The 27,180-nt window shown below is 47.6% G+C and overlaps 1 protein-coding gene across 2 annotated transcripts in view; it reads left to right on the top strand.

Annotated features, from left to right (window-relative positions):
* ZNF831 (zinc finger protein 831) overlaps positions 1-25,051 on the top strand; it is a 104,989-nt gene extending 79,938 nt beyond the window's left edge. For both annotated transcript variants that reach the window (XM_019426396.2, XM_019426395.2), the window contains exons 5-6: positions 20,529-20,677; positions 21,401-25,051. In XM_019426396.2, the coding sequence (XP_019281941.2) occupies positions 20,529-20,677; positions 21,401-22,231 (980 nt within the window). In that variant the 3' untranslated portion in view covers positions 22,232-25,051. The remainder of the gene's footprint in view (positions 1-20,528; positions 20,678-21,400) is intronic.
* Positions 25,052-27,180: the final 2,129 nt, after the last annotated feature.

The raw sequence follows: 27,180 nt of genomic DNA, 5'->3' as shown, positions 1-27,180 counted from the left end.
ACAAAGATCAGAAGGAGTTTGGGGGCCAACCCGAAATACGATAAACAGAGATACGGATGAAGTAGGCAAATGTCTACTGACAATATTCAATTTAAACCTAGTGGCGTCCACCCTGTAAAATCGCCCGTCACATCAACTGTTAATTTAGCAATCTTGTGCTCCCGGCTTCCATTTCCCGAGGCCGTTCTAGCCAGACTTGCAGCGTGCTCCTCTGTATGGCCTTTGTCACCACAAGAGCCACCTGCCTGAGTCATCCAAGTTTTCAGAGCACAGTGCCTTCACTTCCATCTCGGCTCTTGGAGACTTAGTATTTCTAGAGTCTGAGTGCAATGCTGTCATAGCAGTTTGCCCACGGCTGTTTTCAGACTGTCACTTCCATTCCTCTTGGTAGATGGCCGTTTGTAATTTGCACCAAAGAGTCGCGGCCTATTTCGCTTTTTGAGGCAGTCCTCAAGAGACTTATTTACAACAATAGTCAGTGCTTATAACTGTGTCCCAAGTGCCCAAGAATGATGACTGAATTAAAGTCCCCCTCCCATCACCTCTAACACTGATCTTATCAGGTGATGTCTGTCAGGGACCCAAACGGGCACAGACTGGGCTCTTTTCAGGCCAGCGTACCTTCCTAAACGGTATTTTGTAGTTCAGAATGCAGTAATTGGGAGAGTTCCTCTTAAAATGGGACTCTTGGTAAGGATTTGATTATGAGGCAGCTCCATCTTCTCTGAAGGATGAATTTGGGGGACCCCCTCTTACACTCAGGTGACTTCTTTGGTCCTTAGATAGCACACCCTCTGAGTGTTCAGCCAAGGAGCTCAAGTGCGAGCAACCGGGCTCGCTTGATTCAGATGTGACATCTGGAAAGTACCGTGAAACGTAGGAGGTAAAAAAATGGGCATGGCTGTGTTCCGATAAAACTTTATTTATAAAAATGGGTGGAGGGCCGGACTGGCCTGCAGGCTGTAGCTTGCTGATTCCTGGTCCACGTAATTTTCAAATATGGCAAAATGATAAAGGCTTAATACTTTTAGCAGTCAGCAGACATGGCGTTTGTACTGAGCAAGGTCGTGTGTGGATAATCAGAGTTTTAAGAAACAGGCTGATCCATAAAAAAAATTAAAAAAAAAAAAAAAGAGGCTGAAGTTGAGACTCTTGCAGTATAGTAGTTTTCATTACCATGGTATCAGGCACAATAAGGCTTTGGCTTCTCTCATGAATGCTGAAAGTAGCCATGACTTTCAAAGAGACATAGTTTACTTCTCTTACAGACAGCTGTCGGGGTAGGTACCCTGGTCTGGTATGATGGCTCCGGAGTGTGGTGGGGACCAGGTTCCTTCTGTCCTGTTGCTCTGCTCTCCTTGCCATCAGTTTTCCTGTTGCTGCAGTACAGGATGGCTGCTCTAACTCCTGCCATTAGGTCTGCATTCCAGCCAAGAGAAAAGGGGAGAGAGGAAGGAGAGAGTATCCACCCTCCCTTTAAGAACATGGTTTACACATTCCGTAGATCATGTCTTCTCACATCTTTTTGGCCAGAACTTAATTACCTGGTCCTACTTGTCTGCAAGAAAAACTGAAAAATGGAGTTTTTAAGCAGAGTGGTAACACGCCTCAGCTAGAAAGTGGGTTCTCACTCCCGAGAAAAAGGAACAGAAATAAGGAGGCGACGCACACGCTCCGCCACATGAGCTCGAGATGCAGACAGGCTGGAAGTCCAGAAATCTCTTCCTTAGAAGGAAACATTTCAGTTAGCATTCGTGCAATAATGCCTTTTTCCAGATACCGTTCACATGGTTCGATTTCTCTCTGGGCCCTGACCATGTGCCTCTCTAGGCAGCAGTAAAATTGTGTTCATGATTGTATTCTCTGTCGCAAAAATGAGTCAAATTAGAAAAAAAAACACAGCTAGAACTTTGAAATCCTCATTGGAGAAGAGCACATTTTTGTCTGTTTATCCGCACAAGGCAGGTGATCCCGCTTCAAGGGTCTTGTTACTAAACAGCTACATTCGCTCCCTCTCTCTCTGACCCTCCCCTGTTCATGCTCTGTCTCTCTCTGTCTCAAAAATAAATAAACATTAAAAAAAAAAAAAGGGGGTGCCTGGGTGGCTCAGTCGGTTGAGCGTCCGACTTCGGCTCAGGTCGTGATCTCGCAGTCCATGGGTTCGAGCCCCGCATCGGGCTCTGTGCTGACAGCTCAGAGCCCGGAGCCTGTTTCAGATTCTGTGTCTCCCTCTCTCTGTGACCCTCCCCTGTTCATGCTCTGTCTCTCTCTGTCTCAAAAATAAATAAACATTAAAAAAATTTTTTTTTAAATAAACAGCTACATTCATGTTGATAAGCTTGGGCATGTGTCTTTCTTTCCTGAGCCCTTCTACTTTCAGACGCTTCTGTTTTGAACCTCTTTTGTGTGCCCCGCCCCCCCCCCCCCCCCCCCCCGATGGTAAAACCAGGCACACATTTTCCTCCTTTGTCCCCGAGATTCGAGGCACCGCAACCGATGGTGGCTGGCTTCATCTTTGTCATTTCCATTCGGTCCTCGCTGCTTCCCACCATCGCCCGCTGAAGAAATCTCACATTACATAGTGAGCTTCCGCAGTAGCTAAGAGTGGTAAAAACACCTTGCAGCTCTTTACACGCAGCGTCCCATTGTGCGTACGTATTCTCCTGTCCCTTCCCGGGGCTTCCACCGATGGCCCAGGGACAGCTCATGGCTGTACCCATATGCCCCCTAAAAAGAGCATCGATATCTGTGTAACTGGGAGGGGAGAAACGCTGTGGCACACGCAGACGTGCACTGGCTCGTAACCCGGGACACTGTGCATCCCTGCAGGGTGAGGCTCCTTGCGGAGACATGGCCGAAAACATGGGTGCCTTTCATCTCCTTCCTCAGACTCCCTTCAGGCACAGGGCCCGTTACCTTCGAAATTCAGAGTTCGCCGTTAAAGAGAACTACCCCTTTAAAGAAAAACCCTTGATGAATGCAAATTGACACTAAATGGAGTTTAAGAAAATGATCAGGGTTTTTAAATATGATTATAATCAGCGAGAATAGCAGAGCAGAGTCAAATCATTATTGATCTCACTCGTGGGGGTGGGAGGGAAGAATGGCACATTAATCAGAGGAGATTTTCTGGAAAGCCTGTCCAACTGTGAGTTCTCCCTGGGGTCCGCCCCCGCTGCAGGACCCCCCCTTCCAGCCCCCCAGGATGTTGGACACTTAGTTAACCCTTGATGAGCCTCCCCGGAATCTGCAGTCTCATCAAAGGGGAAAGGCTCTGTAAACATTGTTATTTGTGATCTCGAGGAGTGAGGTGGAAAAGCGGCATATGGTTGGGGTTTGGACTCAGACTGGTCTTCACTGAGTTCATTCAACAGATGGTTTCTTGAGCACCTATTATGCGCCACTCACGGTGTTTTAGGTGCCAGAAAAAGCTACAATCAGGACAGAGCAGGGCCTGTCCCTCACGGAGCTGACTGTACTGGAATGGGGATGGGTCCAGGCCAGAGCAGTGAGCCGGTCGACACCCAGACGTCACAGCGGTGGCGGTAGGGGCAGCGCTGAGGGCAGCAGGAGCCCCACACGTTTGCAGGCTGAGCGTGGCGCTCGTGTTAGCAGCTCGCTGAAGCCTCTCCGCCACCCTCGCAGGACGGGCTGGGATCGTCCCATCGCACAGGCGAGGACACTGGGGCACAGAGAGGCGCAGGACCTCTGCATGGAGGCGAGAGCGGACGGCCGTCCTCACAGCTATGCCATGCGGGGCTCACTGGCGGTCGCCTTCCCCTCCCCCCCGGGCATAGGCCGTGCCTGTCCATCTCCGTGAGCTGCCGTCGTGGCCGGGGGGTCTCCTCCCAGCGTTTGCCTTCGAGCCCGTCTGGTGCTGTGGGGGGAATGTGCATAGCAGGGATGTGGACCCGACCGTGGGCTCTCGTGTTTCTTCCTGAGAGTAGAGCTCATCCAGGGGTCTGGACCCATGCGTGACCCACGCCGTGGTCCAGGCTCTGCCGTGAGGCTTGAAGGTCTCCATCATTTTGCACAAGAGCCCACGTTTTCATTTGCGTGAGGCCTGCCAATGAGGCAGTTTGTCTGGATGACACAGTACCCCGAATTCCGTCGAGGAAAGTGGTTGGAGAGGAGAACGGGGGCAAGGCCTAGGTTTGCTTCAGGGCCCATCTGGGAGGAAAGAGGCCCCACGGTCACCTCTCAGAAGAGCTGCATTGTGTCATACGGGTCCTGGAGAGTAAGGGAGAAGGTGTAGGCTTCTAGAAGGTTCTTAGATTTTGCCTAGGTCTTGAGACATCTAGAGCAACAGAAGGGGGACACCACCCCCTTCCACAAAGGGCTTCCACAGAGCCACAAAGCTCTGCCCCCAGGAGACATGTGTGCACAGTCCTTCGAATAGCACCTGGCCCATTGGCCTTCTCCCCCAGTAAACCTTTTATTTTAGAATAGTTTTGGATTTACAGAAAAGTGGTTAAGATAGCTCAGAGAGGTCCATATAACCCACACCCAGTTTCCCCTGTTTTTAATTTTTTATATTAATATGGCATATTTGTTACAGCTAACCATACATTAACTATGGGTAAAGAATTAATAACTGAATTTTACAGTTTATTCAGATTTCCCTATGTTTTCCCCCTCATGTTCTTGTTCAGGCCCAGAATCCCACCCGGGACACCACGTGGCATTTATCATCCTGTCTCCTTAGGCTCCCCTTGGCTCTGACGGTCTCCCAGACTCTCCTTGTCTGTGATGACCTTGACAGTTTGGAGGAGAACCGGCCAGGTGTATTAACAGTAGGATGTCCCTGTTTTGGGATTTATCGGATGTTTTCCCCGTGATTAGTTTGGGGTAATGGTTTGGGGAGCAAGACTCCAGGGGTAGAGTGCCCTCTTTGACGTATTGTACCAAGAATGCAGGCTCTCAGCCCGACTTAACCTCAGTTGATGTTGCCCTTGACCCTCTCTGGCTTGAGGTCTGGCAGGCCCTCCATGGCAAGGTCACCCGTGTGCCCACCCTCTGACTTCTTCCCTGCAGGAACTTGGCTTCTGTCTCCCACAAGCGTCCAGCCTCTGCTCCCCTGCTCTTGCACAGCTTTCCTTCAGTTACAAGACTCGTGCAGTCTCTACCTGAACCCAAACATTACTGGAGAAGTAAATTACTTTTATTTTCCTTGAAAATGGGTGGTGTGGACTGCATAGAACCCTCACTGAGAAAATGTATGCAAGGCCTGTAATCAGAGGAGAGACACCAACCAGAAAAAACGGAGAACCATGGGGTACGTTTCTGCACTGAAACCTGCTTTAACTTTTATCATTTACCCTGTGCTATTTCACCGACTCCCATCTCTGCTCCCTGAGTTTACGAGCGGGTGGGCAGAGCCTTCTGTGCCTCAGTGACCCTCCCGATCGTGGAGCACACGTCTGATTCTCTTGCAGGGAGCACAAGGCAGGCAAGGAAGGCGACGTTCAGTGAGAAAAATGGGTAGCCTTGGGGCCTCATATATGGGGGAGAGAGATTTCTGAGGTAAATACACTAATAATTTTCTGAAACAGAATTTTTGAAGGCTGGTTTTGCATAGTGAGGTTAAATAAAAATGTCTTGAACTGACAGGAAGGATATAGGGTACTGATTTTTCGGCCTGGCCATCCGTCAGTCCGGTACTTTCTGTCTCTGTATTGTGGCCTTCTGGGTCCACTTGAAGTCCCCGTAAATTCGTTTCTCCTTCTGGGCCTGTCCCAGGTCGCCTGCAGCCCCCAGACGTTTTCCTGACGTTGCTGTACGTAACCGACGACGAACCCAAAAGTGAGCATTTGGACCAAACATTTCATTTTGTCCTTTTTCTTTCTTCTCTGTCGTCTGGCAGGTGGAGAAGGGAAATGAAAACACAAGCATCTTCCCGGGCTGTTGACTTGTCCCTTCAGGGAGCCCCCCTTGAGGGCAGAGTCCCTTCCTCTGGACAGGGGATCGTTTTCTCAGGAGCCCTCTGCCCTCTGGGGGAAAGAGACGTGGGTTTTTTTGGCAGAAACAAAGCCAACCCTTGTCCTTTTCTGAAGTGGATGCCATTGGCGACTCCACCAGTAACGGCTGAGGGTCTGCCCTAGTTTTTTCCCTCCTGGCTTCAAAGGAGAAGAAAAAGGGGCTTATTCTTTGTCTCTCTCTCCCCTCCCTGTGTGTGAAAACCCTTGAGGGAGAAGTTACGAGCATAACAGAACTCTCGTCTAGAAAATGTCCCCGAACCTGCAATTGCTGGAGTGTGGCCGCCTCACGCGGAACTCTAGAATGCATTTCCACCTAATGCTCCTTTCCGGTGTTATTATCTGCATCAGGCCATTTCCGCGGTGCGTGTCCTTGCCGTTAGAGGCTAGCTGAGGCTTCTCACCCAGAAAAGAACCTTCCTGATAACAGACTATACCCGAAGGCCTTTTCTAGTGGGTATGGGTTAGGGGACCTTTTGGGGAGAAAAACAAATAACCTTGGGTCCTTGTATCCGCAGAAGTGGGAGAACTAATGACATCAGAGAGCCTGATAATTTTCCAGAATAGCCTGAAGGTCGTCTCTTCATGGTGGCGTTAAAAATGTCTTGAAAACAGGGGATGGGCTGCAGGATGCTGGCTGGCTGTCCACGCCGGCCCCTGCTTTGCCCTTTGCCTGTGGGCTTGGCTCCTGAGTGTTTTGGAGGGCCTGTGAGCCGTGTCTCCATCAAGACCAGTCGGGGCCGTCTGACTGTCAGGGCCTTTGTGAGGGGCCCCGTCACGAGATGTCTTGCTTGATAACAATCGCCCCGTCCAGACCCCGCAGCCTTCCAGGGCGGTGCCTGGAGCCGGTCAGGGGCCGAGGTCACCTGCCCAACCTGGTACCTTCAGTCAGATGTCCGACTTTTCTGAGCACAGCCGGCCCCCCCGCCAGCTCCCCCTTTCCCTGCACCCTAAGGCGGGGTGGCCAGAGTGAGCCAATGGAAATACGGGGCACCCAGTTGAAGTTGAATTTCGGATAATGATATCTTCTTTTTCAGCTGAGTGTGCCCCAAACGTTGTAGAAGACATACTTAACGCTAAAAATGATTCCTTGCTGACCTGAGATTTAAACTTAAGCGGGCGGCCATGTTTTATCTGGCAACTGTCCCTAAGACCCTCAGAGCAGCCTTTCTGGCTTAGACCTCCCTGGGGGGCTCCACGTGTTTCAAAATTTACCCTGAACTTTCTTTCAAATCACTTTGGGGGTTCCTGCTCATTCCTGCCCGGTTTTCCCTGGGGCCCTTCTTGTGGCCGGGTTGATTTCCGGACTGTGACACCGTCACTGGATTGTCTCTTCAGAGGGATGGGAGGCTGGTTCCGGTCACCGGGCGTCTGGACCCGCCGGCGTCCCTCCGAGTGTCCCTGCCCATCTTCCCTCTGGGCCCTTGGCTCAAACGCGAGGGGTTTCCTTCTTCCCGGGGCCTGAGGCCTCCCCGCCCCACACCACAGCCGAAGGGCAGACGGGTGGAGGGGCTTGCCGGGGCCTTCGCCCACTACCTCACCGGTGGTGAAAGGCCACCTTCATTCCCTTTCTTTTCAGAGCTAACTCGTGGAGGGAAAGAGGTTCATTTTCTCTTCTCTTTGAAATTCGTGAGGAAGAGAGCATCAGAGCTGCTGCATTCTGGCGGAGAAAATGTGCTCGGAGAAGCTGTAATCTGTAATCGGGAAGCTGTAATGGGCGGCGAGCTGCGATCTTACGTCCAGGGTACACTTCTGCGCTACAGCCTGTTTTCAGTTTTATTACGCACCTCATGCTGCTTCGCCTCGTCTCGTCCTCTCCCCCTCGTGTTTATTAGAGGCCGGGTGTGGATTCCTCTCCCCGAGAGAACTTTCATAGTAATGAAGTGTACTTCGTTCACGGGCGCTCCCCACGAATACAGCAGTGGAGGATACTCTGCAAGGGAAATGGGTAGATAGCCTTGTTTTCTCCTGTAGGAGAGGAATATTTGAGGAGAGGAATATTTAAATATTCCTCAAAATATTGAGGAATATTTAAAATAAAAAAATATTTTATTTCTTTAAAATGGGCCGATGACCTCTCGAAAGAGAAGTTTTCAAGGTTGCCTTTGCGTAGAGAAGTTGAGCCCTCTTCAGGGTGAGAGTGTGTGGGATTCCATGATTATGAGTATTTCTTTCCGTGGCAGGCTGCCGTGGCGCTCTCTTTCTGCACACCGGCATCCTTTGGGGTTGAAGCCCACTTGCCACTTTGTCCTGCTCTCTCCTCCCTTTTTCTCAACTTCTCGCGAGGGGCCCGAGGGAGCAGGTCTCCCAGAACCCGCTCTCGGCGCTTCCCGCCCTCCGTCTTTGATGGACGCTCGTGCAATTTTCTCATTATTTTCCTGTCAGCATTCGCAGAAACAGTGTAAACTACTTTATTTCAGAGCCATTATGTTAGTTTACCCCATGATAATTTGAGCTGTGTTACTCTGTCTCTGATTTGAATTTGGTAATAACATATTTTTAAAGACAAGTCAAGAGGAGTTCCTGAATGATTTTTTAATGACAATGGCTTCGGTGGCAGTTTGCACCCTGCGCCCCCCACCCCCCCCCACCTTGAGTTTCCTGTCGCGGGACCTTCATTTTCCGTACGTAAGTGAGTTTTCTATTGGGAGAAAATTCCGGAGAGCTGCTCTTAACCAGCCTAGCTGACTTTTCTCCGAGAAAATGAGCGAGTGGACAGCTGTGTGATAAGGGGCGCCGGTGCCCCCACCCCAAGCCTGCCCAAGACCGCCACCAGGGAGCATCCTGGGAGCTGCTCCAAGGCAAGGGTTCCTAAAGATTGTTTGCGTGGCTTAAATTCCGTTCTTGCCCCACGCCCCCTCGGCCCCTGTAAGGTCGTTTGTGAGGAATTGTGTGTCTGCCTCAAGCTTCATCTCCCACTCCACCCTCCACCCCCCCTCCAGGTGGAATGTCTGGGTGCGATGTTGCTTGCACTCTTTTCCAGACGAGAGTCAAAGGGCGCCTTCCATTTTCTGTCAGACCATGGATTTCCTTCCCGATGTTGCTTTAGGACTGCAAAATAGATGCCTCTTTTGGGGGGTGGTGGAGTAGAAGTCTTCAGGAAAGGTGTAAAGATTTTTTTAAATGTCTAAAAGCTTGGACCTTCTAGATGGTTCCAACACGTCAACTGCTACTCTCAGAAAAAAAAAAAAATCGAGAAATTCGATTTCTTGATTCGTTGGGATTAAAAATGACTTCTGAGGCAGTATTCTCTCTTTTGTAGTCTCTTGTCTTTCCTTACTGTCGCCTCGGGGGTCTTACCTGTATTCTTAGGTAAGCTTTTGCTTGCTTGTGTACTGGAGCTTTTGAATTTGCAGACTGATTAGGTTTTAGAGAGGATAAAGACGCTACTCTGAGTCTGGGAGGCAGTTGCTGAAGTAGAAAGAAAAAATCCTGTACCTCAAGTTCCACATCACAAAAGGCAGGATTTCTAAAGCTGGTATGAGGACAAAAGAGTGATTTCATAGAATTCTGTGAGAATTTGGCCCACGTCTTCCTGTTTTTCCTCCTCCTCCCTTTGTTGCCTGCGTCTGAGCTTCCGCGGCACAGGGAACAGTTAAGTGCCAGTGTCCGTGGCCTTCAGAAGCAGGACAGGTCCCATTTCATCCTTCGTTCCCCGCTTTGGTCTGAAAGAACTCATCCCCTTTTATTTCTTTGTCATGATCCGTAGAAATCACGCAGAGGCTTTGGCTCAGAGAACGCTACTGGAGCCGCATTGCTACAGGATCACAGTTACAGAAGTCCTCTTTCTTCGGAGGTGGAGATCTTGAGAAAAGAGAAGCCACATTGAAAGTCTTGCAATGACGGCCTAGTCCACCCGGCCCAGGTTCTTCCATCGTGAAGAAAACCACACCTTCTTGAGTAAATTTTGGTACGAAAGTCTTTCAGGAGTGTTTGGGGGCCACTGTTCTTCTTTCCCGGTCCTCTTACTCTTAAATAGCATGTAAGAAATGCTATTGAATTCCAAGATTTGACGTTACTGGAGTATCTTAAACAGGCTCTTCCACTAGTGTTGTCTAGAAAAAGTATCTGAGTGGAAGAGGGTTTCCAGCTTTCCAAACAAACACCCACCCTTCCTCAAGAAAGCAGAGAGAACCACACTGACAGGTGTTCCCAAGGAAGAAATTACCTAAGCACCACACGAGGTAGAGAGTATCTGACTGTGCGAGGAAAACAGGGAAGTGTTCCCTCCTCCTCTTTTCCTGGGTTTCTGGTCCAGTTGACTTTCACTCATCTACAATTTAGGGTTGAAGAAAGAGCTAGATTCTCCCTGGACATTTATCTTTTCTCCGAGACTGGGCCGAGAACGTTTTCTTTCCTAGGGTGGTTGGAAAGCCAAAGCCGATGAGGCCAACTCCAGTATTTTCTTTCTTGTCTTTGTTTCGAGTTTGACATTAGTCCATTTTTCCGCCTTCTCAGGATTAATGAAGTAGAAAAGGGAAGATTTTTTCTTCCCAGCTATTATCATCGAAATGGATCAGTTTCTTCTTTTTAAGGATGCAAATCCTGGGGAAAAATGAGCTCTCAAATACCTCAGTTATATTTCGAGAAATGAACTGTCTTTTATGGACTCATTTAGTAATGAGAAGTGTTGAAAATCATAGTTCGAAGAGTAGATACTCTTGACTTTCAGTCTTGGCGTTATAGATTTCAAATGGTATTTCCAGTGATTGTATTTCCCCCGACTTCACCTCACTGTCCACATTTGCTCTCTGAATTTTAGGGACGGGATTATGGTCTGGGCATAAACTTTCAACTTAAGGATTGATTTTCAACATGACTTTCCGCTAAACATCTTCCAGGGAAAGAAACATTCTCTGAGAGGAACATCTTAAATTGATTGCCTTTCATCAAAGAAACAGAAATGAGTACCACTAAGAAAAGTAGTTTCTGCAGTAAAATATATGATTACTTGGAAGAGGCAAACTTTTAGAAAATTGCATTAGGAGAGGGAAACACTTGGGCTTGTAGTCAGATTTTCGATAAATGTATCTTTGTGTCCCTCTGCTTTCCTATCCCCCAGCCACATTCTGTCTGAAGAACCAGGCTGAGGCTTCTCGATCACATTGGCTCCTTGGATGGTTTTGTGCGGTGACATTTTAGTGGGTCCTTCGGCCGGTCACTCCTGAGTCTCAAGCCAGATGAGGTGTCCTTGTGGTATGACTCAGAACTCCTCTCCTTTCTGGCACTCACCACAATGCCAATCATTGTGTAATTATGTCCTAATTTTCTTCTCTTCAGCTCTGCGTACGTCGCAACCACTAGGTAGAATTGAGCTTCTAAATCATTGACAGTAAACCCGCATTTAATTGCAGGGTGAGGGAGCCCCTCTATTCTCTTTGTCTCCTCTACTTCCTTTCTCACCAGAATCTCTTCTTTTGAATTCTGCACATAACCAAGCTTTTAAGTGACTGAAAGATTTTAACTAGTTTTTTTTTTTTTGTTTTTTTTTTTTTTTTATCACTGACACAGTTTAGGGAAAATGCCTCCGAGGGTAACGGTTATCAAAGCAGCTGTCTTCCGTTGAAAAAAAAAAAAAAATGGAAAAGGTAAAGAGAACCTCTCTGACAGGTACTTTGTGAGATAAAAGGTTTACCTAATCATGTTGGAGGGGTAGATGGCTAAATATTATGTGAGGATGGTGATGTAATTCTCTGAAATGGAGTAGAGTAGATTCCCGCCCCCCTTTTAGCCTTTAAACTTTTGTTAGTCTGCCGTGAGTGGAGTGGGAGGGGTGGGGCTCCCGTGGTGTCACTCGTGCCCTGCTCCCTCTGTCACAAATCACCTCAGAGTGTTTTCCTCGGAGAAACAAAATGGCAGCCTGAACTCCAGGGTTCCCTCATCCGCGAACTCCCTCTCTGCCTCTCTGACGGGAGCTAATGGCTCTGTACCATTATTTTTCCTGTCAGAATTAATGGGGAGATATTCTTTTCCTAAAGCCATTAGTTAAGTAATACTGCTTACAGAATTGCTTGAAACAGGATAACACCTCCTTCTCCGGGGTGTAAATCTTAAGAAATGAAAAGACAATTGCTTAAACACATCAATTATATTCCCAAGTCTGAACTTCTTTCTCTACAGTTTCATTTAGAGTTAAGAAACTTTGAAGGTAATGGTCCGTAAAGTGAATTTTCTTGACTAAATTTTGGCACTAAATAATTCAAATAACATTAGCAATTTTTTTGTTCTCCACTTAGTTTTCCTTCCTCCCTACAATTTGTCCTCTCTTCATTTTAGAGCATTCTCTTATTGTCTGAGCGTGATTCAAGTTTCAACCTTCCAAAAGATTTTAAGCATACTTTCCCACTAAATGTGTTGGTTTTTTTTTTGTTTTTTTTTTTCTGGAGAAAATGGTAAGTGAAGTGTTCTCAAACTGATTGCCTCTCATCAGAGAAAGAGAAGAGAAATTTGAACCACAGAGAAAAGTGGTTTCTGGAAAAAAAAAAAAAAAAAAACTTGAGAAATGATTGCTCGGAAGAGGCAAGATTTCAGAAAAAAATTAGGAGAGTACAGAAAGGCTGCAGATTTGGTTAGAGATGGAAAAATGTATTTTTCTCTCCTTTGGCAAGTCTCGTCTGTTCTCTGGCTGAGAAGCAGAACTTTTAGTACATACCAGAGTGCGAGGCTTCAGATCCCCGTCTAAGCGGGGTGTTCTGACTGAACCGACCCGACCCTTAGCTTTGCCTGGACACGCCGGGCACACCCGGGGGCTTTTCCTTATGACTTTCAGCCTGAATTTGGGGGCCAGTGTCATTATTTGTTTCTGATTTTTCTTTCAAATGAATAAAGCCATCCCATGCCTGTTGCAACAAAGAAAGCGACATCCACATGTCCGAGGGAGGTTTGACGGTCCCCAGCCTCATGACCCCCGGCGGCAGCCAGAGGCCAGCTGATGTTCCTTGCGCCCCCACCTACACATGCATATAAGCATGAACAGACCGTGTTGGTCTCTGGTTTTGTTTTTTTTTTTTTTTTTTACACAAATAGAATCATCCCATATGTAAAAATCTGCGACTTCTCTTCTTATATGTTGTGTAAAATTCTAGGCCAGTGTCGTAGAAAGATAGATAGATGAGCGATAGATCATTTTAATAATGGCATAAAATCCCATGGTTTAGCTGCACCGCAATTTTTTTCTCTCCAGCCCTGGCTGTGTCCGTGGATGTTCCTGTGTTCCTGTCGATTGCTATTGTTTTTCTACCCCAGCTCTTTTGCTGCAGGAGACATTCTGGGTCAGTTTCCCAAAACGTGGATCAACGTGTTTCATAATTACATGTTTCACTGCGTAAGACACCACCAGAGCACTTGGCAAAAACATGTTTACCCTTCCATAGCTTTCAACGGCATTTTTTGTTTTTAACAGAAACTTCGCTTCTGTAAGAGTGAGGCCTGGGTAAGGCCTAAAGTCTTAACCGTCACTGTGGGCGGATTATTAAGCTTCATAAACTAACAGGGGGTCACAAACTGACCCCCTCCCTGGCCAAATTCAGGCTACGGGCACGTCGGTTAGCACCGTGTTATTGTTTGAAAGCGATTCATCATCCGTGTTTAAAAACACATGGAATCGACATTTCTGGTTTCTCTTGGAAAATGGACAGATGTGACCGACCGGATCCTTGGGTTCTTCATGGTCTCAGTTGGTGGAGCTCAGGGTCGGCTGCGTGCCGGAACCTGGGCGTCCCTCCGTTCCCCACGGTCCCCGGCCCCTGACAACTTGTCTCGTTTATGTTATTTGCCCGGCCCCTATAGCGTTTGAGATCGTGACCTTGGTTTAAAGCAGGGTGTCTGTGCCGTGAATCTGCTGACCTGTGGGCCAGGTCCCTCCCTGTGGGGCCATCCTGTGCACTGGCCAGCGTTAAGCAGCCGTGTTGAGAATCACTGCTTTAGACAGGTCCACAAAACCCATTTTCCTGGGGCAGTTTTGACGTAAACTTTTCAGAGTGGTCCCGAGCCATTTTCATTACGTTTCTATATTCCGTGGGCCTAACATCTTACTCTGTGAAGGCACATTGTTGAGTTCTGCCCACGACCCAGCTTTAGAGTCCCTGAAATGTTTCATACCAGCCCCATGCACCGAGTTTGGAGAAAATGTCTGAGAGGAGCAAGTGATCAAAACACATTGCTTTCATCTCAGGAACAGAAATGTAGAGACACTGTGATTACAGGTAGTTTCCGAAGTAAAAGCTTTACCTAATTACACACACATAAAAGGTACAATTTCTAACCAGCGTGTGGAGAGGCTGCACAGATCCCCGGAATGAAGGTAGCTGTTGCCTGTGTTCACTCGGGCTCTCGGCGATAGTTTCCCTCGGTGGGTTCACCATGGGGCCTCGGCAGCTAACCTCTCCCCCTCCCGTCCTCACCCGGGTCCCCCTCCGAACGTGTCAGGAAGACACGGTAGGGCTGGGGAGGAGTCTCTCCAGGGCCCTTCTCCCCATGCCTTCGCTCCCCTTCTCTGACAGGAGCTAATGACTTCTCTACATCTTTTCCCATTAGAATTAATAGAGACGTATTAATTCTTTCCCGAAAGCTATTAGTTAGGTCTTAGCGCTCCGAAATCGTGGAAACAGAAGAGTGTCTCCTTCATTCTAAGGCGTAAATCTGGAGAAGAAAAGAGAGGATGCTGAGGGCGTATCTGGCGAATGTCCTAGAGAAGAGACCTGCGTAGATAATTCTCATTTAGCCACAAGAAGATTCTGGAATAATGACACATGAAGTAGATTGGTGAGGGGCGGCCTTGGCATTTGTAACATTTCCAGTGGCACTTCTTTCATAGTCGTCTTTTCTCCTTATGTGATTTCATAATCCTGCTTTTGCCGGGCATCTTAAAGTCACGCTCTTACCTGGACACCACAGAACTTTTAACTGAAAGCAAGATTTTGAACCTCACTTTGCACTGAACACAGTTTTAGTGTATTTCCCACAATTTCTGCGTGGGAAGGACTGTCGCCCTGATTGCCTTTCATCAAAGAAATAGAAAAGAGATGAAAACCACGAAGAAAAGTGGTTTCTGAAATAAAAGATGTGTTTGTGATTAGTTAGAGGCAGACTTTGAACAGATTGCGTTAGCATGGCAGAGATACCAAGGCTCTACTTGATGAAGATGTTTCTGTGGTTCTCCCTCACGCCATCCCCCTGCCTGTGGAACCGAGGTCTCGGGCTGCCGCCCGCCGCCCACGGGCTCATGATCATTTTCTGATTGGAATCGACATCCTCCAGGCTCTGCCTGAGAGGAAGAAGTCCTGTCTTCCATAATCCTCGGCAAGATCTTTTCTCTTCTCTTTCCCTTAGAAACCAAAATTGTAGTAGGATGGACGGAAGCGGGTGAATTTGCTTGCAAAAAAATTTTAGTGCAGCGTGCGGCATGAAATAGAGACTTAGAAGATAGTGGCCGAATAATTACATGAGTGAATGATTGTGACTTTGTAGAGAGAAAACCAGCCTCGGCAGGTGCATTGTCGCAACAGTCTCACAGTGTGTGTGGTTCTGGTCTTCTCCATAGGTCTGGGTGGGGTCAGGGCTCCGTTTTCACCACCTCATGGCTCCTTCCACTTTTCCCTTCATAGCGTTGACTGCATTTTCTTGGTGAATTTTCTGTGTCATTATTTGCTGGCTGAATTGCTCCCCCATCAGACTGTAATTTCCACGAGGCGTCCGCCTCGTTTGCCGCTGGATTAATTGCCTGTGTTCGGCACAGTTCTTGGCACAGAGTACTGGCTGTACTCAGGACTCCGTAAACACGGGCTCACTGACCATTTAGGCTTAAAATTATGGGCTCCTAAATGGGCTTGACAAATACAGACTCCAGAAAAGTGGGCTCAACAAATATTTGAATAAATGAGCAAGTATCTGCCCATTTAGTGATTGCTTTTAGAGTTCTGCCCAGCTTTTGTCCAGTAACTGCAAATTTTAATTGCTAACGCATCGTGCGTCCTTCAGTGGCAGGTACGCTTCTCGACAGTTCAATCTCAGATCAGTTAATAGTCTAGGAGATCACTTCTGTGTTCTCGATGATGCATCTAGCTTGCTTAGAAGGCCACCATGATGGACTCATTTTCAGCCCTTCCTTAGGTACAATTTCAGAGCCTTTGGACTCCAGATTAATGGAATTTTTGGTGTATTGGGGGAACCGAAGGAAATGCCTCAAATTACTTCCGTTTTCAGATAATGATATTTAAGTCATACGTCTATTGGCATTTTTTTAATAAAGCCCAGGAACTGAGGCAGTGGGAAGAGGGTTGGCACTAAAGAGGTCTACGCTTCTGTTGTGAGTTTCATCCGGCTGCTTCACTCCATTTTCTTCCTAATTATTTTACAGTTTCTGGTAGCCTTTTCAAGATGGCTAAATTTAAATTTGCTACAACGTTTTTAAGCAGTCTCTTCCTCTCACCGTGGCTTGGCAATTATTTCTGAGGGAAATTATTAAAAGCACAGCCTTTAATCAAGGGGGAGAACAGAACGGCACACAGAGCTCAGATGAGAGGTGGTTTCTTAAGGAGATTCATGTGATCGTGCAAGAGCGGTCGGGTTTCTGAAGATTGCGTTAAGACAGAGGAGTCCATAATTTCGGAAGATGGAGGAAGTGATTCACAGAGTGACGCTGTGCCCTCAACAGGATTACATTCTGTGCTTTAACATTTGGCCAGGGTGCTACTTACTTTTTGGAAAGGGCCATGCGTTTAAAAGCAAGTTAGCCTCCTTCTTCAATAATCCAAATTAGTTTAACACACTTCAGTGACATTATTTGGGCATTTTTCACAATTATTAAAGATAACCGACTTTTCTCCGTAGACCGGAGGTCAAAAGCAAATTAAATCAATGGATTTTCTTCCTTCGCTTTCTCGGATGAGTCAGAAAGCATCGGTCGAACGCGCACACGGCCTTTCCGCTAAGCTTCAGAACCCACACAACCTGCTGAGAAGACATTTGGCCAATCTGATTATTTTCTCTATACTAATTGGTTTTCCTTCTTCATTGAATTGAATGAATTGCCTCGTTGTTTTGTCACTGTGGGGACACAGCTTAATCCACTTACGGTGGGGTGCTTATGCTTTGGTAAAGTACAGGGCTAGAGGAACGTTTATCATCGTTATTATCCTTCGGTGATTCTTCTTGGGGGAGAATGAAAATCTAGCTTGGATCCATCCGTCTTCTCCGCTTCAATTTCCACTGCTTTTGCTAGCCATCTCTTCTGGCAGCTGGATTACCCCAGCGAGCTCTACTGTCCGCACAGTAGCCACGTTGGTTTCTTCACGGCGGATGTGGAATGACATCTGAACCCCTCCACGCGGCTGCCTGCGCCCCACGAGACCTGAGCCCCGGTGGCTTCCCCACCCTCACTTTGCCTCCTGCCCCCTGCCCACCACCCTTCCTCCAGGGTGCCCTCCCAGCTGGTTCCTTAATCCCTCGGGCTTCCTTCCTCACCCCACATGGCCTCCGAGGGCTGGTTCTTTCTTGTCCCCAAGGTTTCATTTCAGAGAGGCCTTCCGCAGTCACGTGGAACAGTCACCCGCCCACCACTGTCTGTAGTGTGCCGCCATTGTCTGAGACTCTCCGTAAGACCCCCGTTTACCGTGACTCTCTGGAACGTGCTTGCCTCCCCTGTTTACTGCCAGTCACTGTCATAGCCACCTGGTTGTATTTACTGTCTGTGACATCCCCACCCTGTGTTCATTTCTTTCCTGACCCCCCGGCACAACTGTAAATTACCAGTTGACTTGTCGTTTCTCTTCCCCATCGGAGCAGAGGCTGTTGGGGGCCAGGGCGCCTTGGCCTGGCTCTCCAGTGCTTCGGGGTTGAGCAGCGTGGTGCCCGCTTCATCGAATGGGCACAAGACGTGTTTGTGGAGCAAACGAATGGAATGCCAAAAGCCTGGTTCTGTGTCAGTACACGGGTGCTCCCGTGAAAATTGTATTACGGGAAAAATTACTGCTTCCTTCCCCAAGCCGCTGTACTTTTCTATAGATTTTCCAAGTTGATTTGCTCAGGATCAATGTGCTTGATAATCTAGTGGCCTACCCCTCGAGATAGAAGAGGTAGGTCTGTACTTTTTAGGCAGGAGCTTGGAGGACTCCCTGCATAGAAGCCAACCCGAGAATTCGGAAGACCCAGAGAATTCCTTTAGGGTTTCCCGCTCGAATGCGGCGACCAGATGACCCTGCAGGGCGGCCCCAGCTGACAAATTGCACATGTAAAGAGCTCCCAATCAGTTGTCGAGCGCCTGTTTTCTGAACGTGGACAGGTATTAAGATTGCCGGATACCTCAGGAAAGTCTTTCACGTGAAAGAGAAAGATAAAAACAAATGAGAACAAAAGGAACTTGGGAGAGAGAGACTATGTGTGGAGAAGCAAACTTCAGCATTAACAGCAGGGACAGCAAGTCGTCATTAATTTTGCCAGTGATACAACGGAAGACCCTGGAGCTCTGAAGTGATAACAGGGCTCTCTACAGAAGGGAGTCATAATGGGCTCTTAGAAATTAAATCTACAGAAGGGAGTCATGATGGGCTCTTAGAAATTAAAAAACATGATCGAAACAGAAAATTATGAGTTGGAATAGAAAGTTGAAGGAATTCTCCCAAAAGTAAAATAAAAAGACAGCTAGGAAAGAGAGAAAAGAGAAGAGAAAGGAGGGTTAGACAAGGAAACCCAATAACTCACCAAGAACAGTTCTAGAAACAGAGAAAAGATGAAACAGAAGGAGAATAAATATCAAAGAAATAGCAACTCATTTTCCCCAAACCGAAGGACAGGATTCAGAATGAAAGGTCACGTTGAATGCCCAAACAATGAATGAAAATAGAGCCAGTTCCATAGAGACACTGAACAAAGAAGAGTCTAGGAGTTTCCAGAGAGACGAAAAACAAAAAGGTTTTGCCCAAAGGATCATGAATCATAAATCAGGTTGGCTCCAGACTTCTTAACGACTAGAATTCAGTGGAGCCGTGTCTTGGGTTCTGAAAGATAATGAATTCTAATTCAAAATGCTGTATCCAAACAAGTGGCAGATTAAAGTCTAAACAATTTTATTTCACGCATCCTTTCTCCTGAAGATGCAGGGAGGGTTGCATTAGGAAAGCAAGGAAAAAGAAGTGTGGGGCCCCAGGAACCAAGGAGGTGAGGAGAATTGCCACAGTGGCATGAAAGGGGGTCCTGGGGCATAGCCACACATTGGGCCCGGGGAGCAGCAGTCTCCTGTAGGCATTTCAGAGAATTTCCAGAGAGATCTTTCCAAGGAAAGGAAATGAAACCCGTAGACAATTGAGAAGGAGGTAGGAGGAAGGTTTTAGTACTGGGTCTACAGAAAACTGAGCACAATTTAAAAAACAAGGTAATTATTGACTCCAGGGAAAACCGTGTTGGCCAGCAAGGCGTTGTCATCACAGTACATGACGTGGCTCGGCAGTGAGAGACATGGTCCCGAGCATGTGAACACCGAATGTTCTCCTAAACGAAACTATAACGTCATAGTTATGTAACTGTTGAGACGGGGTGGCAAGTGTGCCTACGTGGCGGGGCATGAAGGTTCTGGACCGAGGGGGCTGGAGGAAGGGATCGACGCTCCTGTCCCCCTGGGAGAAATCACAGACTGTCCTCCAAACTGGAAAAAAGAAATCACGAAGTGGTGCTATGAAGCATGTTGTTAAAAGCGAGGGAGATAAATATCAGAAGAATGCAAAGTGGGAAAAGGTGAGTGGGTGGGCAGGCGTTGCTGTTTTTCTTAGTAAGTTGACAGATTCAACTTTTTGAAACTCTGTGCCTATATAACTTAAATAAAATGGAAGCAAATTGGAAAGTGAATCAGATGTTTCTGTCTGGTGGCCCAGCCATTCTGGAATTTTTTCTGATCTCGTCTCATGTTGTAAGCCATCCTGCCTGCGATTCTGTGGTCCTTTTGACCCGTATCCCAGGCCAACATAGCAGACAGAGGAGAGAGTAAGGGTGAGGCCCTTGCAAGGGAGCTGCTGTTTTGCAGATGTTATCAAGGCCCCATCTTTGTGCCCCTTTCCCCACCCAGATCACAGCAATAACCATCTCACGACAACAGCAGCACCAAAACCGACCTTGCTTTCCTGCTGCCCAGTGCTCGGATGGACACAGAACCTCATACACCATATAGATGGAGATTTCTACCCTTGACCCCGGATGCATGGCCAGAGACTTCAAGCCAGTCTGAAGTGAGCCTGAACAAACGTGGCCAGGAAGACGGCTCTGATAGAAGAAAGACACGTGAAATATATATATATATGTATATATGTGTGTATATATGTGTATATATATATACACACATATATACATATATATATAGTTTGGGGATTTTTCTGCCTTGGGAGTTGGTTTTGCCATTGCTTAGACCTTCTGTTTGTGTGAAGTGCCTCAAGGTCAACGTTCCTGCACACATTGTGGGGGATGAGGGTTGACGAGCTCCTCAGAGTGGGTGATGAAGGCAGAGTCCTGGGGAATCACCATTCGCTGATGTTTTCCGGTGTCTATAAATGTACCTCCCCATTTTAGGTCTAAATCTGCGAGGGGAGCCATCTCGCACCGCCTCAGAATCGCCTGTTTGTTGTGGGCACGGAGAGGAGGAGGAGGATGTCTCCAGACCAGCTTCCGGAAGCTTCTCTCCCAGCACCAGTTCGAGGGCCGGCAGTGAAATGGACCAGGTAACCGTGAAGGGGGGACCGTGGTTCTGAGCTCACTCTGTCCATCGGTCGTGTCGATGAATGGCTCTCCTTCCCTGGTTGCCGGCGTCCCGTGTGGCAGAGCTCGCCCCGCTGCCCGGCACACAAAGTCTGGCAGGTACACAAACACCTCCAGACACCAGGCACTGAAAGAACGGGGCCATCACTAAAAATCCTAAATATGCTTTTGAATTTGTACTTGAAGAGGGTAGAGAAGCTGTGGCGCTGTGGGCATCTCCGTGACATGACGTCACCGCCAGGCAAGGTTGGGAGGGCCGTGGGCTGCAAGGCACAAAGATGCTAATCCAGACCACACTTCTAGAAATGCTCCTGTGGCAAAACCTAAGTACAGGGTGCTATGAAATAGCACATCTACCTCACGAGCAGTGGTAGCTTAAAATTGGATGTGCAGGACTGGAGAGGGACTGGAGTGATGTGGTTTCTCACAAAGTCAGATAACACACAGCAATCTCAGCGACCTGTTTTGTGTCAACAGGGAGTTTTACTCGAGTTACTGCACCAATTAGTTATTAATGGGAACTGATTGAGGACATCCTATTGAAGTTCACGCTCGATAAAGAATCATTAGGAACTCAGGACCTAGTTTCATTGAGGACCACGTTTCTGACCACAAGCTTTTGTTTTTGTTTGTACCAATTAACCACCCCCCCCCCCCCATTTGTTTTCCTTTGCACTTTCCTGCAGATTTCGGCACCTCCCAGTGGGCGTGGTGACCGCTGCACGCAGAACACTGCCTCCGGGTCGGGACCGTCTGAGCGCTCTGACTCCTGCGTGGCCATGACTACTGACAGCCTTCTGTCTCAAGGCAGAGGTCCTGGCGTGGGAACGCCGGAGACACGCCCTCCGCCCACCCGGGAGCAAGTCTCGGTGGATCTGAAACCGTACATTTTCTCAGATACTCAAGAGCCTTCTTCCCTTGGGTCCAGAGGAACCCCTCTCCGCCAGGATGTTGCTACCTCTGTGCCTGCCATCTGTGCTCTGGGGGAGAGAGTAGGTCACACAACCCTGGGACTTCACAGCGCGGAGCCACAGGACCACAGAGCGGCAGGGGAGGCTCTGACGCAAAGTCCCCCAGATAGAAAGGCTATCGCCGCGGCCGTGTCACCATCAGTCTTGCCAGGGAAACCTTCATGTGGGCAAAGAAGGTCAGGTTTGCTTCTGTTGGGGTCAACTGGAAAGACTCATCTGGAAATGCCAGCACCAGGTTCAGCCAGTTCATACCAAGAGGAAGGAGAACACAAGACATTTTTTCCCACTGGGGGACAGTATGGGGGTGGGGAAATGGTGGTCCCCTGCCCTCCTTTAGGAAATGAGAGTGGGAAATGTCAAGTCTCTGGATTAACTTCCCTAAAGGAGTGTGTGGTTCCTTCTAAGCCAGGGCAGCCCAGAGAATCCCCTGAAGCCCCTTCGAAAACTGTCAAGAGGAGGGGCCTGGAAGGACTCAGGAAGCAGACGCGAGTGGAGGTCAGCGACACCAGCAGTGATGATGAGGACCGGTTAGTGATAGAGATGTGAGGCTTCTGATGTCTGCAGTCAGAGACCGCATGCTGTCGGGCTGGCAGGAAGGCTGAATTCTGTTTCGCCAAGCACCTCCATGTTGGGAGAGCCATTTGGGGATCTTTGCAAGACATCCCCAGCCGGCTCCAGCCTCCCTTCCCCAGATCCCCCGGCGGTATACCAGGCGCCGGGCAGGGCAGGGGTCGCAATGGAGCAGAGCCTAAGAACGCCTGGCGCACGGTGACTGTGCTGGACTCCCAGCCGCGTCCTCTGCATCGGCCCCCGCTGCCTCTTCCGGTCACGTGGCACTAACCAGGAGAGCCACAGTCACAGTCGACTCGTTTACGTATAAGTGAACCCATAGACTCGAGTCGGCCGACTTCCTCCATCAGTAAGCTGAGGGTTTGCTTCAAAGGTGGTAAGCATGCTTGGGTCACTGGGGTAGCTTGGCAGAGGAGGTGGGGTATGACGTGGGCATCAAGATACTTCTGTTCACTCTAGAAACGAAATCGAGATGCATTAAAAAAACTGAAGTTGGGCTAGAATAACTTGCGTCCTTAGTGGAAGTTGTAAATATCCTTCAAAATGCCTATGATCTGGTGAAATGCCGATTGTCCTTAAATGTCACCCAAGTGGTCAGTGCTTACCTACGATCCTACAGCAAAAGCATGTCATGCTTTCGGGCCCGGTGCCTTTTGTGCTGAGGCCTCCGAAACCCTCGGTGTTTTTAGCTCTTGCAAAGGAACGCCGTGTTAAAAGTTGATAGAACAGTCTCTGGAATGAGTCATTTTTTGAGGGGGAAAAATTCACTTATTTTTCTCTGATTCTCTCTGTCATATTGTGCTCTGAGCAATTTCAATTAGAGGGGTACATTTTAGTAATCTGTACAGCTTAAATTGATGCCTGCTCATCGTGACGGGAGCCTTTTAGATTTCCTCCAGAAGCTTCAAGGATACAAAACTAATTGGAGTTTTGACGCTGTTTTACATCTCGGTAATTTTATTTTGGGGGCTTGGTGTTACTTTGCTGTCAAATTAAATCAGCCTCTGTATTGTGCAAGTCAGAACAGTACAGATAAAATTCCCCAGTATTCCAAGCCAGCGCACCCCTGTGCAGAACAGAATAGCTGATCTACGTCAGCCAACTCAGTGAGCAAAGCCTCGGATTTACTGTGTTTTACTGTGTTCCTCTCCTTCTCCTTAAAGAGGAGAGGAAAAACTTAACCGAGATTTATACTGCTGCATTTCGATAACATTTTATACCTTCTTTTGGTGTGATTTTGTACCATTTGAAACGCACAGCCGAGCTCTTTTGGCTTAGCTGCGCTGTGACGATGTTTGTATGACATCCCGTATCCAAAGCGGCAGCACACAGGCGCGAACACGCTTTAACGCGTCCTTTCCTGGGCCTGAGGGTGGTCGTTTCAAGGACCATCATGTGACTTTTCCAATTTTAGGGTGATTCATAGAAAACTTCAATGCAGGACCAGCTTCCCCTGGTGGCTTAGCACGTGTCTGTGGTCATTTCAGGTGCGCTCATAAATATCCAAGTGATTTCAAGCCCAGCCAGGAAAAACGTAAGAAGGGAGATGAAAGGATGCCAGGCATTCATTTTGTGTACATTTGTTTCTTCGTCGTGTACTTTTTAAGCCAAACAAAAGTGATGTGGTGATTATCTACCCTCTGAATTACCCGTGCTCCTGTAATGAGAGAGGAGGTCTAGGAGAGTGGTCTGAGTCTTGGAGGGAGAGAGAGTGAGGGCCTGACCTTGTCCTCAGTGAGCTGGGAAATCTTGGGTAAGACACGTGCCCTCTCTGTGCCTCAGTTTCTCCAGCTGAGAATGAGGGTTAGACCAGACGAACTGGATGCATCTCCAGCTTATGTGATCTCCTTGGGAGATGAGCTCTCTCTCCTTTACCTCCGGGGGTTCGGGGGCTCAGAGGTAGCCCCCATGGGGAGGGGTCCCACACACAAGACATTTGGGTGGAGACCGGGGAGAACCGAAGCACGAACACCTTCTGCCAAGTGTTGCCCTAAAGAACGTGAGCTCAGAGAAGCTCCGTGTGATTTTTTTTCCCCCGGAGTTCCAGATTTTGGGGGTGCAGTCATTCAGTGTACAAGTCTGGCCGATGATTCAAAGATTAGAAGCAAAACCAGAACACGGCTGTGTGAGGGGAAGACAACATGTCTAGAGGCTGGCCTGAGTACTTTGTCTGGGGAGGCACTGGTCAGGGGAAGAAAACCATCTTCCAGATCCTTCTTTCCTGGTAGCTGCTAAGCTATCTGCAGGATCGCTGTTCTAACTCAGTAAAGTCACAGCTCCAAATCACACTGACCTCCAGATGGTGACGGAAGCCCTGTCCTTCTAAGAGCCACCATTGCCGGCTGCCACACCCCACCCTAGATCAAATATGGCGGAACACTGGTTCCATCTCTCTGCCTCCTCGTGTCTCTTCCCAAGGTGAGCCGGTTGCCAAACCATCCTGTCAGCTGGTCATTCAGCTGGCAGGTGGCAGTGTTTGCGAGTGCGCCTTACTTTGTGTTAGCTTGAATTTGTGAAAAGCTACATTCCAGTGGATTAAAAAACAACAACAACAAAGTATTTTGAATGACTCTAGCGGAATTGGCTATTGGAAATCATCCTAAAACACAATTTTTTTCAAATAAAGAATCCTTTTATAAAGCCCCAATAATCTCTGGTTTTATAAGTCTTAGCTTTCCTATGGGGTTTTCATAAAGAGAAATGCAACACCGGGGCTACCTTTTGGGGATAACATCAGCGATCTGTATCACTGCTTTGGGTTATTGAAAATAAAATTTCAATGTTATTAATTGATAACTGCTGCAGTTTTTACTCTTCAAGTGCATACTGTGTAAAACAGATTGACTTTAGAACAAGGCAAACTGGAGTTTACAGATCAGGGATGCATTCCTGTCTCTCCCCAGGGCTGTTACTTTTATTGTACCTTTGGGTCAGGGTCTTAAGTCAATTGGTGCTCAGCTTCTTCCACAGAGAATAACTCTAGGGACTCTGGCAGAGACTAAAGTCAAGTGCACTTTCAACTCCTTGCTGTTGTCTCAGGGCAAGGTATCCAAGTGCCATGACCCATGATACTCAAGACTCACCACCAGATTTACCTCTGCGGCTTCACCTACACCCGGCCAGACACCCCTTGTTAAAGATGCGTGGAGGAAAGAGGTTTCACCACCCCCCACCCCCCCCACCCCCCCCACCCCCGGCAGCCGGTACTGTTAAGTGACTCTTAAAGTCACCCGGTGTTTAACAGGCAACCCAGATGCTCCTTGTTGTAAGGCACGATGGAGGACGACTCATGCCTCCTGTCATTCATAACCTTCGAGATTCTGGATGAAGCTAATATCCCTTTGACTCACAACCCAGGAGAACCTATGGTTCATTTGCCAAGGGATTAAAAAAAAAGATGGCGGAGGGGTGCCTTTAGATTCTCATCAAACCTTGCCAATAGCATGATGGGTCACTGAGGGCGAGTTACACTTCCCCTTCCTAAAACCCCTCCTTTAAGGCTCAGTTGAGAAGAGTAGCCTTGCCAGAAAGCATTGCGACCACAGTTCTTGGCATGAAAGATGAACGACTTGGAGCCTTATGCCAAAAAGAATTTCCTTGCATTTACATTCATTACTTAGAATGATCACATTATTCATTTTTTTCCCCGGCATAGAAATTTGCATCTTGCACAAAATCTGCCTGGTGCAGCAGATTTTCATAGTTATGGAAACTGTCATCATTATTGGAATGTGCTGCTGCTCAACTCTCCAGACATAATTTAATATGGTGAGGAGAAAACGGTCCGCCTGGCTCTGTGGCGGTCACATTGCTGCAGCCGCAGCAAACAGAACTGGTGGATTTTTCCTCGCTTCGGTTGGGATTCCCATAGTTCTTGTGAGGGAGCCTCTTTGGCTTTTGAAACACTACGTTTCTGGATATTTAAGCACAAATTTCCTGCCTTTATCTTTCAGAATTCATTAACTGTAGGTGTCAGGACCCAGAAAATCTCGTGTGCTAGATTTGCACCTGTACAGTTCTCTTCTCCCATGCTTTGTACTTCTGTGGGCATATGTATAATTTGATCTGAAGAAGCCTAGGAACATTCGAGTGTGGTGCTTCACCACTGGAAGAAAAGGAGCCAGGAAAAATGGTCTCTGTCACTTGGAGCCCTAGAGGATGACTCAGAATCTTCTACATGCAATCAGTTGTTCAGAAGTTGCTACTCTTTTTGACTGTTCGTAATCAGGAAAGCTATTGGCTTCTTGGTTGGTTGTTGACATTTATCTTCTTCTTTATATGGTTAAGTTATTTTGTTTTGATAAAAATAAAATTGAAAAGAAAAACGTCTCGTGTTATTTGTTAACATTTTAACCCAAACGACACAGGCAGTATCCTGTATGGATTCGATATCTGATTATTCCCAAGTAGTTACCCAGACATCCTGTCCGCCATATTGGTATCCCATTCCACTCAACAAAAGGATTAGGTGATGGCGAATCCCCATATTTTCTTGTGCTGCTTCCTTTTCCCACATGGCTCATTTGTCGTAGTCTGCCATATTTTAGACTTCTTAACTTAAAAATGTGTTTTTAAATTCTTAAATGTAGCTAAGTTTTGAAGCCACATGAGGGCACTATCCACAGTGCAATAATCCAGAACTTTTCCCCTTAGAATTGATGTCTCTTGGATATTTAATGGTATTCATTAACACAGAAAACATTCATAAGTCAAAACAGTACCTCCTTATGAAGATAGTTTATGTGTTCTTCACAGGAGTAAGTAGACTTATTTTACATAGCAACACAGTCCTAGTCTTCCACATCTATACCTCTTGAAGGCACTTGAAGTCCACGGAGACACAGGGATGGGGAGGGAAAGTAGGAAAGGAAAAATAGAAGGCACAGATACACTTATTGATGGATCTGAGGAGCTTTTATTCTAAC

Source organism: Panthera pardus, unplaced genomic scaffold (assembly GCF_024362965.1).
Source record: "Panthera pardus isolate Hobbes unplaced genomic scaffold, ASM2436296v1 HiC_scaffold_25, whole genome shotgun sequence".
NCBI lineage: Eukaryota > Metazoa > Chordata > Mammalia > Carnivora > Felidae > Panthera > Panthera pardus.
This window is presented reverse-complemented; position numbering and strand designations above follow the sequence as displayed.